Source organism: Vidua macroura, chromosome 12, assembly GCF_024509145.1.
Source record: "Vidua macroura isolate BioBank_ID:100142 chromosome 12, ASM2450914v1, whole genome shotgun sequence".
Lineage (NCBI taxonomy): Eukaryota > Metazoa > Chordata > Aves > Passeriformes > Viduidae > Vidua > Vidua macroura.
Genome location: NC_071582.1, coordinates 18,574,234 through 18,588,207, shown reverse-complemented (window position 1 = coordinate 18,588,207; position 13,974 = coordinate 18,574,234). Strand labels below are relative to the sequence as shown.

Here is a 13,974-nt window from a genome sequence, read left to right as displayed (position 1 = left end):
GAGTATACAAAAAAAACAAACAAACAAACAAAAAAAAAACCAAAACAAGAAAGATCAAATATCTTTTTACAAGGAGAAAAAGAACCTTTAAAAAATATTTATCCCACACTTGGCAACCTTTTGCTTGCCCGCATGTGACTGGCGCGGTGCCATCCTTGGCCGAGGCCGGCGCCTCTGCTTGCCAGGAGTCTTCCTCCTCTGGCTGCATTTTCACTCCCTGTGACTGATTGTTTATTCACCTGATTTTTCTGCTCCAGCATCGCTGAAGTCATGGCGTCTTGGAGATGATAAGAACACTTTGTCTGCCCAAACTGTACGATAGCCATGATGTCAACGCGGGGCGTTTGCAGCGAGCCCTGGCGTGGTGCACGCTCGGCATAGCAGGGAGGGATTAGATGTCAGACAAACTTACTGCCACCTCCTCAGCCTGAGCCTGTCCAAAAGGGAACTGTTGTAAATACAGGCAGATGATTTGTTGCTTGCTTTTTAAATTTCCCCCCCACCCCCAGAACTGTGTTTGAGGATTTCCAAACCTTACTTTGTGTTTGCAGTTCTGGTTTAGCGTCTTGGGGGCTTTAATTGAGGATAATGAGTCTCTGAGTCAGATTCTCTTGGGGCTTCTTGTCTTTCTAAGATGTGTCTTGCATTTAGTTTTAAGGTGTCCCCTTGCTGTATGTCAGGTCTCAATCTGATTTGCTCAGTAAACAGGCATCTTGAACTGGAAAATTCTGCCTTTTTTTTTTCTTTTTTTATCAGTGATTATAGTATCTTAATAGTATTTGGAAAATCTTGTGAATTTTTTGTTGGCAGGGAAAACTCATTTGAAGAAATCAGAAGGTGAAGTACGGATGGACAATGAAAGTTCTGTTGTTGGTTTTGCTCTGGGAAATCGGATTTGTGGCTACTGATACTCTTGTACTGTCTTTCTCTGAAGATCTGACACTTCTTTCACTCCCTAAAATGTAAATGGGTGCTGGTCTAGTCAGGCCTCCATCATGTCTTTATTAAAGTGCTTAAGGGTCTGCCCTTCTCCACGTCTTGCTTTGACTTCCTCCTCCCATGGCTGCCCTCCAAGGTCTCTGAAATTTTCCATTATTTTGGTATCTCCATGTGATGACAATTAAGCATTTTTTGCCCTTGGACTTGTCAGCAAGGATTTGTTCAGAGGGTTTTTTGTTTGGTTTTTTTTTTTTTTTTTGTATATTGTCATCAGCCTTCATGTTCTGAGACACTGTTGTACCTGGCTGATAAGTTCTGTCCCCAGATGTCAGCCCACTGTTCTCTCCTGTTTGTGTCTCTAATGTCAGAATAAAGGCAACAAGTGACTGAGTGTATTGCAGGGCACTTTTTTTGGCCAAAGTATTTGGACCCTGTGTTTTACATGTTTTGGTGCAAATCTAGGAGCTTGGGAGGGTGGGGGGAGGATAGATGGGCCTGGACTGTGAGGTCAACCAGTGTTGTTTAGTAAGGTTTTTAGAACAGGGATATCTGAGGGAGCTGGCGTGTAAGGCAGATCAGGCTTTTTTTGTTGTTGATAATATGTCCTACACGCACACACAGAAGTTCTTGTTCTGCCTCTTCAAAGAAACAGGATACCCGTATTGTCTCCAGGCTGAAAACTCTGCCAACGTTAGCAAGAACAAGCAGAAAATGGGACTGAGCAGAAAGTGAGGTTGCTGAGCTTTTAAAAAATTATCTTTATAAAGTTTTCAAAAGTTCACGTTAAAATGGTTGTGATTAAAATATTACTGTAGTTTTGAAAACCTGTTTCACTGATGGCCTTTTTCATGTGAACTTGTGTATCCTTCCGTGCTCCAATTTATATTTCCATAGACCAGAGTCAGCAGATTTAGCAGGAGATGCAGGGAATCCTATTTTTATAGCAGACTGCTCATGAATGGCAGAGGCATTAAGGGAATACAGGAGTCTTTCCCAGGAATGAAATAAACTTAATCTATGTTTATCCCAATACTTAGTACAGCAGTGTTTGTTTTCCAGCAGATTGTTCAGATGAAAACAAAGACATCATGTATTTAATCAATACCTCCAGTAATGAACTTTGTCGAGGCATGGGGTGAGGTGTGTGTGTTTTTTTTAGTAGGGCTTTGAACTGGAAATGTAGCTACCACATGAAATCTGAGTTCTGGCACCCACTCAGCACAGCAGTCCATCTGCTAGCAAGACACACTGATTTATTTTTTTTATTTAATCCCTTAGTAATGCCAGATGCAAGTCCTGTGTACCGTAAGGTGCAAGGCAATTTGTGATGCCTTACTAAGGTGGCATCTGGGCAGACTTCTTTTGCACTGGTGCAGATTACCGTCAGAAAGAGAATACACACCTGCATGCGTGTTTTATTTTGGTATATGAGTTTGGTGTATATGGTTTGTTTCCTTTTCAAGAAAAAAAAAATCATCCAGCATCTTCAGACTGTGAATTATTTAGCAGTGATTGCCTCTACATTCCTGCTCTCTGTAGTCTTACAGGCTCTGCAAAAATTTTCTTAATTTGGTTTTCATGTGATAGTTGTGGTACCTGAGCAGGCACCAGCAGTGCTCATGGTCCCACCTCCTTGGTCTCACAGTCTTCCCCCTCCATCTATTTCAAAACAAGGTGATTAAAATTAATCAGAGTCCATATAGAATCATTCTGACAAGAAATGCAAAATTCTTCAGTGGCATTTTGACAAGTCCTTTTCAAGGTGGGCACCACTTAAAGCTGTCAGAAAATGGCTCTTTATAATCAAAAGTCAGTCTAAGATGTCAACATCCTGGATGCAGAGCTATGAGCAAGGGGGTTTTTGTGGTTTTTGGTTTGTTTTTGTGGGGGAATTTTTGTTGTTCTTACTACTGTTATTATTGCTTAATAGCAATCTTGAGAATTTTGTCCTGTGTCAAGGTGGTGGAGTTCTGCTGAATGGGACTGTAAAAACTGCAAAGCCTGGACTTCATGGGAAGAGGAGGGCATTAAAATTTTAGAGTGTTTAGTCCTGTATTAAAACAATACTGTAGCTGCAAACTAAGAGATAAATCACAATGAAGAACTTGTGTGGAGTTTCATCAGCTGCTTCCATGGTCATTTTGGGATGTTAACTTCTCTCCTGATTCTCTGCTTTCTGCTGAAATAATTCAGTTTAAATGTCTGTGTTGCTTCACTTGAATCTCTCTGTAGTGGCACCACTGAAATCCAGTTTTCTGCTGTTATTACTGATACAGTGTTTTAGCTAAGTTAGAAAGTGGCAAACAGCTACTTAATGCAAACCAGATTTGCAATCTGTGTGTTTCCAGAGCCTCTGGCACACGACTCGTGTGGCTAAAAGGCCATAGAGTGCTGTAATCAAAATGCTGTTGTTACATAAATATAATGCTGCCACTTCTTTTGATCTAGCAGTGGTGAGCTCGGCTGCTGAGGATTCTGCTCTTTGTTCATGTCTTCCAAGCTGAAATGCTTTCACATAAAACAAATGTCTCCATAAATTTGCACCCCCTTTTTTTTTTTCTTCCCTTTCATATTTTGTTCTGTGAACCCAGAATTTGAGGATAAGGCATAATTCTGTTATGCTCTTCAGGGGAAAATAGTAGCTCCGTAATTCCTCAGTATTTGATGTGGATGATGATTTGATACTTTATTAAACCGCATTTTGCACACATAAGCAACATTGGGATGCTACACTGGGGTCAGCCCAACCATGTGTGCTGCACAGAGCAGTGCTTCCTTCTACAAGTGTAATTAAGTTGTTTTGAAGGAAGCTTGTTTTCTTGCCAATAAAAGACCAATTTGAAGTACAGATAGGAAAGACAAGAAATGCTTAGAAAGACAATAAGTCAGCATGCCAAAAAAAAAAAACTGTCCATAATACTGGGGCTATGGAATAGGTTCCAGTACTGCCTGTTTCCATTATCCTTATGTTGATCTTGCTTTCAGCAGTTTTCTTTATTACTTACTTGGTTCATGTCATAAATTTGATCTGAGAAAAAGATACTTTCAGGCAACTAAAGCTGAGAAAACCAGAGTGTTTTTACAGTACTAGGTTTGGTTTTTTTCAGAGATGCTCTAGAGCGCAGGGAATGAATCACCATAGAGTTGCACAGAGCAGGGTTTCTCCTTTAGTGCCATTCCCCTCAGCAGGTGATGCTCATGCTCCCTTGCTTTGTGTCCTGCAGTGTGCCCCAGCTCGTGTGGGAAGAGAGCCTGCACAGACCAAAACGAGTGTTGCCACCCCGAGTGCCTGGGGAGCTGCACGGCGCCCGACAACAACACGGCGTGCGTGGCCTGCCGCAACTACTACTACGAGGGCGTGTGCCTGCCCACCTGCCCCCCCAACACCTACAAGTTCGAGGGCTGGCGCTGTGTCACCAGGGAGTTCTGCTCCAAAGTCCCCGCCACGGACGCCAGCGAGTACGAGAAGTTCGTGATTCACAACGATGAGTGCATGGCCGAGTGTCCCTCGGGCTTCATCCGCAACGGGAGCCAAAGGTAACGCGGCTTCTGTCTGGGTGTCCTCTGTGGGTTTGCCACTCCCTGTTCAGGGGCAGCTCGGGGTGCAGATTATTTGGGGTAGAGGGGAGGATGTAGGAGGGGGGAATTGCCGTGGGGGATTATGTGGCTTCCTGGTAGAAGCTGACTTAGACCTTTCCATGAGGAATCCACCTGATGGGTGTGTGCAGTCCTGTGCAGCATCAGTGGGCTCTGGTTCTTCAAAGGGCTGGGGGAGGTCGTGCAATGCAGAACCAGGTCTTCAAGTAGAGAGTAACAAAGCAAAAGTGAAGCCCAAGAGCAAGGTGAAGCCCAAGGTTGGAGATGGCTGATGACCATTATCACACAGAACAAACCACAGGAGTTACCTTGCCTTGCATATTATTTGCTTTATGTGTACCTGCATTTTAGACATGTGTATTTCATTTAATTTCCCTTTTCTCACTATTTCCAGGAGATAAAAAATGGTGTTTTAGAAGGAAGTAATCATATAGATGGTGACAAAAATAATGCAGCAGCCAACAGTATCACACAGAATAATTTCTTGTAAGAGTGTCACTCTCCTCCTGTTATTTAATTCTAACAGTTGGAACAATGTTTGCTTGTGATTTTTGTAATTTCCAGTGGCTTAAGCAGGCAGCCTTCATTGCCTACTGTCCCTTGGAAATCACGGCCTTTCAGTCAAGGATAGTCAGTGTTCTAAAATTTGTAGTGCTTCAGTATTATGCTAAAAGATGTCTTTGTCGGCTGCTGTGTTTTCTGGAAAGGTGATTGTGGTGATGCAGTACTTGTGTGTCTCTGCATGCGTGTCATCCATCTGTTCCAGGCGGTCTCCAGTTGGCATTTGAATACAAGCAACTTAACACAGCCTTTGCCCAAATCCAGATATTCACCTGAGAAATGCAGCTTTTGTTATCTCCTGGAGCTTGTAGTAGCAGCTGTTTGAGCCGCTTACGCTGGAGTGCGCGGCCATCCTGCCTTATCTCAGTGTTGTGCTCTCTGCAGAGATTGAAAGGAGCTGTAACTCAAGGCTAGTGAATGTTCTGTTCCCCAGAGGTGCTGTTAACAAATAGTTGCAAATGGAAAGCATTTCCAGCATTCTTTGTACATTTAGTTGAATCCTCTTTCTTGTGTCTGAAGCTTTTAGTGGTTTGTGGCATGTTAAAGAGCAGGATTTTGAAATAGGAGCTTACTACTTAGAAAAGGAGCTTCTTTCTCTTATGGTTTATGCATGGAAAACTGTTATCAATTTACATGTTTCTTTAAGCCTCACAGGAAACTGGGTTCACTTTATTTTTAAAAAAATAAATAGTAAGCCTCTGTCCATCAGTGTTGTCAGCAGAAGCCTTTGCCTTTGTATTTTTCCTCTCTAAAGTGATACTAGGCAGAGTAAGTAATCATGAAATATTAAGTAAAACGGCTAGAATAAATTGGAAAATAAAAATTACCTTCAGTGAGGAAAGACATTTACCAGGAAGAGTGATCAGAGGGCCTGTGTTGTGCACACATGAAGTGTCCAACTTTGAGATGCATATGTAGGAAAAAAACATGGAGCATTTAAAAAGCTCCTGCAGCCAAAAGCTGGTCTGCCCTGAGTTCTTGTTTGAGTTTGGCTGCTAAAAATGCTTCTGAGTGCCTATGAGTATAAGGAGAAATGAGCCTGTGTTTCAGCGTTGCCTCCCAGCTTCTGGCAGTCTGGTTTCTCTGTGTTTGGGGATGTGTGTTTCTTGATGTTTCCATCTCTATCACCCATTTTAAACCTGCTTAGACTTCTGGCCTTCCTCTCCCAATTTCTGTTGCCAATTAGTTGTCCTTGCATCAAGACACAATCTTCTGTTTCCTTAAACTTGCTGCTTTAATGCCTCTTAAGCTGTAAGTAGTGACTAATTGACTGCTCACTTTCTCCACATCCCTCCTCACTGTGTTCCCACACTTGTCTTTCTGAGTTAAATGGCCAGGAGCATGGAATTCCCCAGTGTAGAGCTTTAAATATGGGTTTATGGACATGGACACAGACAACTTTATAAGAATGTGAACAGTATTTTCCCATCTCCAGTTCTTGGCTGGCCTATTTTGTGAGATTGGGCCTGGATTAGCATGAAACCTCCCTGCACTCTGAGGCTGCCTTTGTAAATGGGAGGGGAGGGGTTCCTGGGAACAATTCAGTTGGAGGAAATGCACAGTTGTGAGGGCACTGGGTTTTACCTGAAGTGCCTTTGACTTTGGAAGGACCACAGAGGTTTCCAGAAGCTGGCACACCGTGGGTATGGGTCACTGTATGAGGTACAATGCTCCAGCTTCCCTGGAATGCAGCAGGCAAGAGTATCCTGAACAAGCATGGCAGCTTCCATTCTGGCCTGGAGGATTTGCCTAAGCTTTAGAGGGAATTATCTTCCAAAATTCAACTCAGAGCAATCTGTAGATTCAGAGTTGCATATCACTGTTTATTTTCAATATCCCCCTCTTTCCTCACAGCATGTTCTGCAGCCCTTGTGAGGGGCCTTGCCCCAAAATTTGTGAGGATGGGAAAACAAAGACCATTGACTCAGTGACATCAGCACAAATGTTGCAGGGATGCACAATTCTCAAGGGAAATCTGCTGATCAACATCCGGCGTGGAAGTAAGTGATCGCCTTCTCTTTCGGAACCCCTGATAAGGCTCTTTTCACATTTTTCCTTCTGTCGTCAGCGCAATGATAAGAACATTAAAAACTCAGCAAGCTGTTTGCTTTCCAGGCCCAGAGCAGTGCTCCTGTTTGGTTTGGCCCTCTGCAGCGCTGTCCTGCCCCGTGTGGGTGGAATGGGTATTCAGCTCCCGGGGAAAGCTGGCATTTTTTGTTAGGTTTTTTTGGCAGGACAAGGAACCAGGATTAGGCAGTTAGACGAGCAGTGGTCCCAAAGGAGTAATAAAGGCCCAAGAAGGTGGAAAAGTTGCAAATCTTTGCATCTGGTTAGGTAAATAACTTGTCACATGGCATTGTAAGACTGTAGAGCCTCACTTTTTAAGGCAAGGTGTGGTGTTTTGCTAGAACAGGGAATCCAGAGTGCTGAGAGCTCTTATAAAGCCTAACACTATGCTGCTGGATGGTCAGCATTAGTGAGCTGGCCACTTCTGTCACATGTCTTGAGCAAGCAATGGATTAAATTTGTCAGAGCAGTGATTCATCAGCCAGGGAGGTGTTGACAGTTGATGAGCTCTTAAAAGCAGAGTAAAAATTGCTGTTAGTTTTTATTGGACTTGTATGTCCCTATGGAAGGTCCCTTTTAGTTTGATGAATAAGATTGAAAGATTAGGATCTGTTTGATTCCCTGCCTCATGCTGAATGAAAGTTCCAGGGTTCAGTTACAGCAGCATGTAGATTTTTTATGTTGTGGTCCCACTGCTACAGGTACAATCTTCCCTTAGGGGAGATGTTCCAGTTACTTGGGGCATGCATGTGGGGGTTTTTAAATTTTATTTAAGCGTGATTTTAGAGAGCCAAAGAGCATCTCATTATTTGGCATGGGAAAGTGAGTTGACTGGAACATGCTCCATGGCAGGAGGACTTCCTGATTGTTTTATCTTTACTGTTTCATCAGCTGGTTCAGTTTTGTAGCTTTTCACAGAGCAAAGCAATGCTCTGTGGCCCAGAGCAGATGAGGAACATACCCTCTCCTCTTCAGTCTCATTCTCTGTTTTCCAGTGGAGCTTTCTGCCTGACCTTTGCTCCATATCCAGAGAGCAATTCCATCTCACGGTGTGTACATTTACACAAGGGTCTTTTCATCCCTGCCAGAGTGCTGGCTCACCATTTGGTGCTGGCTTCAGAGGGCAATGCCCATGGAAAAATCAGGTGTTCCAGTATGGAAAAGCAAGACTGGTTTCCCACTGTTACTCTGTGGCTTTATTTTGCCCTTCAACCATCTGGCTGCACAGGCAACTGTTCTGGGGGAGGAAAACCAGTGTCTCTCATTTTCAAAAGCAGCAAGTACAAACATTTTCTTTTACTGAGCTAATGCTGCACAAAGCAGAATATTAGTCAAAGCTGTGAATTCTGTTACAATAACCATTATCTTTTTCTCACTGTAGATAACATTGCCTCAGAACTGGAGAATTTTATGGGTCTGATTGAGACAGTAACGGGGTATGTGAAGATTCGTCATTCCCACGCGTTGGTCTCCCTGTCTTTCCTGAAGAACCTGCGGTACATTCTGGGAGAGGAACAGGTGGACGGGTAAGTGTTCAGGTATTTGTGGATGCAAGTTCACTTTAATAGAAAGCTGTGGAGAATAAGTCTCCTAAAACCCGTTCACTTTCATTTATGGAGTCTCCTCTTCCACTAATATTCAGTGTTTTTATCCTCGTGAACACCTCTGCACAGCATTGCTCATTTGCATTACTGTCCAAATCAGCATGTTAAATTGAGTATATGACAAGTATTTTATGGTACCTTTGCTGTTGCTTTTCACTTTAGGTTTTTCTAGGTAGATTCTTTACATCAATAAAGCAGTTTTGTTTGTTCTTTTTGCTCTCTTTGAGAAAAGAGCATCTTCAGAAACAATTGGATTTCTTTGTAGTACTTTACTGTTGGGTTTTAGAAGAGTTTTATGGAGAAGTCAGCTGAAAGGAAATATGAATTTTACTGGCCAGGGAGTGCAACACAGTTGCAATTGTTTGCAACTCCCTGAAATGTTAGCATTACATGGATTATCTACTGAGCATGCAAAAGACTGGTCCGGAAAAGTTGATCCCTTGAAATGTTTGCTGTGGATTATATTGCTTCTATAATTACTCACCATGTGATGCTTACTGCTGTACATAACTCCTGTTTTCCTATGATGGTAAAAGTTTGTCAAGGCAAAAGTTTTTATTCCTGCAGAGTGTGTGATGCTGAGGTGTGGTGAGGGTCCTTCAGCAAACTGCCTTGCTCTTTCTCATCCCAAATCAAGTAGCTGTCCCAGGTTTAAACCAGTGTTCTGTGGAAGCAATCAGTCCCCTCCATAATGACAGAACTATTAAATGAAGAATTGGGGGAAATTGTAGAACAAAAGGTAGTGTGAGGGTCATTGGAAAGGTTGCTCATGTCTGACATCTGCCCTGACTGTATAAAGTTAAAGCACCAGGGATTCTTCACAGCCTCCCTCTTGCTCTCAGGATAGTCTTTGGTCAGTCTTAAATTCTTAAAATTCCAGCATCTGACAGCATGAGTGCAAGGGCAGCTGTGCCTGCTGCCCTTGCAGAGCATGCTGTGTGCCCAGGAGAGCACTGGCTCTGTGGAGGAGTTTGTTTCCAGCTGCAGATCCCATGGGATTGTCCGGGCTCGTTGGGCCGTTCCTGGCAGGCTGTGCCCTCGCAGGCACTCCAGTTATTGACTTGTCTTTGCTTCTCTCCCTTGACCTCTTTGAATTTGAGTTTAGCTTTGTGTCTCAGGTAGTAATTGTGTTTATGGTACCTTGTCTGTCAGCAAACAGAGCTGAACCAAGGGGAAACGGGAGGTTTGCCAGTCATATTCCCAAACAGAGGAGCAAATAGGTGCAGCTTTGAAGAAGAAAACGGGGCTGAGTGGGGAGGTGAAATACATCTATAGTAAAGAGCTGCTTGTGCTAAAATTCCCCTGTGTTAGGAAATGATTGTAGTTACATACTAAGGGCCAGGGGCAGTCTCTTTGCTTGGAAAATGCCTGGCATAATTTAGGCATTACCACAGTCTAAATAACATGTCCAAAAATACTTAGGTGGAAGTAGCCATCTGACAAGGAAGGACTGAGCCTGAACAATTACTTGGGCAGAACTACGAACAACAGGGAGTGGGATCTTAACCTGGAAAGCAACGGGCTGCTGGAACAAGAGCTGTTTGTGCCAGCAGTGCCTTGAGGGGTGACAGAGAGGGTAACTTAAGGCCCATTATGATTGTTGCTCATTTCATGACTGACCCCACAGCCACTGTCCTTTTATTTATTGAACTGGACTGACAAAACAGCACTTCAGATGTTCTTTGTTCCTTATTCAGTTGCTGCTGCTTGCCTTGGTTGTCACAGAAAGTGGAAAGTTTAGAGGGAGTTTACTTTGTCTTTGGAGTTTTCATTGCCTCTTTTGAAAACCATTGTCTGTAGTGAACGTGCTTCCACAGCAAGAAAGTAATTTCTCCTTGCAAATAGGGAAACTGAGATGTAGATGTGCTGCCAGAGGGGTCTCAGTGTCTATTGCAGGGTTTTGTTCTCTCATCTGGTGCTGACTCTGCCAGGCTCCTCCATCCTCAGCTGGGGTCAGTGTGTGTTCACTGCTGTGTGCATGGATGGTGTGTAGGCAGCACATCCCAGAGCATCCCAGGTTGGGTACTGGAAAATGAGCAGTGTGTGGCCTTCAGGAGCAAGTGAGGAGATGATGACTGAGGAGGAGTTTCGGTTGTGGCACTGACCTGCTCTGATGTTGTGTTTCAACCTCTGCAGCAAACTGGGGGACAGCCTATAAAATCAAAACACCCCCCGCCCCTGTTTTCTACACCATTTTGAGGCAGAGGTATCAGCTGTCAGGCCTGTTGGAAGGTGTGAACAGGATCTTCAGCTGTTGTGTGGTTCCTCGCTGAGGAGTTTATGGCTTCTTTTCCTGGGATCATTATTGTCAGGGTGTGGTGAATTCAGACAGTCTTCAGGAGAGCAGCAAGGCCTGATCTAACCACAGCATTCCAGCAGAGCAGGCACCCTGTGCTGAGGGTGGGTGGGGAATGAGCCCCTCCAGACCTGTGGTGACACCTGGCTGCAGTGCAGGCTCCCATGGGGATGCTCCTCAGCTCCGTCCTGATTTTGGGGATTTTTCTCAACTGTGTGAGAGTGAAGTTTGAGGTATGAGGCTGGGTTTGTATGGAGGTTTCAGAAGCTCATATATTTAGCTTTTCAAACAAGGCAAGAAAACACTGAACTTTAGTAAGATGCAGTACTTTCAAATCAACACATGATTTGGTGATGTCTGTCAAATCCCACAGGCACTTCAACATCCTTGTTCTCTCCTGGCAGAATGCATTTAAAGCACAAACATGTCTCTGCTCCCTTGTTAACTGAGCACATTCTTCTCAGCATCTGTGTGAAGTGGTACCAGGTATAGCTACTTCATTAGAAATTATGTCCTGGGTAATTAGGGGACAAATGGAAATAAGAGAAACAACTTGTCTTTCACATTATTCTCAAAATACACTCTACATTACAAGAAATGGCAAATCCGTGTAGATTGGAGCCAGAATGCACAGTTTTTGTTTCAGGTTGGGTGAGAGAGGAATTAATGCTAATTTTTAAATGGAATAATTGATGGAAAACCGTAAATGAATAATATGGCAGATTTTTATGAGCACTGTGGTTTGTTTGCCACATTTCTCTGCAGAAACTCTGGAAGGGTTTGTAGTAAGCCCAGTGTAGCTCTATTGCCAAGGGCTGAGCAGTGTAAGATGGGCTTCATAGTGTTAATAGTGGATTTTGTGTTGCTGTAGTTAATGATGGAGGAACTTCCCAGCAGACTGAAATAAATGCTGCCATGGTGGGTTATCTTGATTTAGGTTCATCAGCTACACAGACCTTTATCTCGTTTGCCAGTGCATTCCTGTCCCTGCTATCATAAAGTATCAGCGTCCTTGCAGGTGTTGTCTTGCAGCTGATGTAGAGCCTACAATCTTGCTTCTGTTGCATGTATGGTTTTTATTCCAATTCAGCCCAATTGAGTAGTACCAGGAATTTCTTCATAATATTTAATAGGGCTTTCATAATATTTCATAGGCCTTTTGCATACAGCTTTGTGTACAGTATCTGTGGAAATAAAGGATGTGCATGTTATTCCAGGGCAGTGCTTAGGGAGTGGGCTCAGCACAGCTGCCTGTGTTTAGTTCAGTGCTCTGAAGTGTGGATCCTGTGCAGTCAGTACAACTGTTTGCTGTTGGGTTTTGATGTGCAGGTGCAACTGTACTTGGCATAATATAGGAAATCTTTATTGGGCCAAGAGGTAGAACAGAGAGGCAAGGAAACCTCGCTATACAAACTTTTAGAGCTGCTTTTGTAAACATAAGCAAGAGCTGTGTTAATGACTCTGTTTTATTGTCAGGACTCCAGAAGGCTTTTCCTCCCATAAAGTATCTAAGGTTACTGCTTCCCATTTGCCACCAAATGGAAAATCCAGTGTAGAGACCTGCTGTTCAGAGGACATGAATTTATATGTTCCCCATAGCACTCCTATGCAACTCTTAAAACATGATGGAGTGGGGTTTAGATGGTGTGGTGTCACCTTTAGAGTCCCGTGTCACACTCATTTCCTTGCCCCCTAAACAGTCAGAGTTAACTTGCTCCATGGGATAGAAGAAAGCTCTTTGCTGAACACCAATTGAAAGTAAGAGGGAACAAATAGAGTGTTTCAAAGTTTTCTTGTAGAAAGGTATTCTTTGTTGGAATGAGCTGTGAATTAAAATGAGTATTTTTTCTTCAAAAACTTCCTTCTAGGAATTATTCCTTCTATGTGCTTGACAACCACAATCTTCAGCAGCTGTGGGACTGGAACCATCATAACTTGACAATCAGTGAGGGGAAAATGTACTTTGCATTTAATCCTAAACTGTGTGTTTCTGAGATTTACCGTATGGAGGAGGTTTCTGGAACCAAGGGACGACAGAGCAAAGGAGATATAAATCCAAGGAACAATGGGGAGAGAGCCTCTTGTAAGTAAACAAACAAAAAAAATCTCAATGCCAGCTGCACAGGAGGGTGTCACAAGAGCAAACCCAACATGCTGACATGTTGCTGACCATTGCAGTATTTAAGAGTTTAGGATTTGCAAGAGGCTTTCAGGCCTTCTGCTTGTTCAGGCTTTAAACTGTTGCTGTGAAGGTACCTTTACATGAGTGGAAAATGATGTGGTTACACAGTCCCTATCTCATCTGTAAAACCCACTTGTAGGAGATGACTTCTTCCCACATGCCCTGTTTTGTGACAGCAGCAGCAGATAACAACAGAAGCATGAGAAATGAAATCCAGTAGTTTGATGTCTCCAACAAGGAGCAATTTCTGTCTCCTTTGTAACTGTGCATCATTATAGGGGTTTTCCCCTCTCTGATACTTATTCTTTCTTGATATGAAGCTGCTGAATAACAATTCCATAGACACCAAAACAAACGGTTTCTGTTATATTCAACTTCATTTAAGCTCTTGCCAAATATTCTACCTGGTTGCTAGAAATGCTTGTTTCAAACTTAGTTTGCTCTGCTTTGTTTTCAAATTGCTTGCTTTTGAATTGAGAAAACTTTTTAATGTTCTGCAGTATTCTTAAGCCTGAGCGTATCTGCATTTAATTTTGGATTCTGCAATGGTCAGAGTTATTGGAAAGTCCTCTCTTGGCTTTGGTGGTCTGCACATCAGGTCTCCAGGTGAAACAGGACGTTTAAAAGCAATCTCTCTTCTAGGAATTAAGAATGCCTACAAGCTTTGCCTCAAACTCTTGAAACTGGCAATGCATTTTTCCCTTGGTTGCTTTGTGGTGTTTTTGGAG

General features: G+C 43.1%; 1 protein-coding gene across 2 annotated transcripts in view; it reads left to right on the top strand.

The window, feature by feature from the left end:
* IGF1R (insulin like growth factor 1 receptor) overlaps positions 1-13,974 on the top strand; it is a 171,777-nt gene that overhangs the window by 122,938 nt on the left and 34,865 nt on the right. For both annotated transcript variants that reach the window (XM_053988224.1, XM_053988225.1), the window contains exons 3-6: positions 4,164-4,476; positions 6,952-7,097; positions 8,546-8,690; positions 12,933-13,147. In XM_053988224.1, the coding sequence (XP_053844199.1) occupies positions 4,164-4,476; positions 6,952-7,097; positions 8,546-8,690; positions 12,933-13,147 (819 nt within the window). The remainder of the gene's footprint in view (positions 1-4,163; positions 4,477-6,951; positions 7,098-8,545; positions 8,691-12,932; positions 13,148-13,974) is intronic.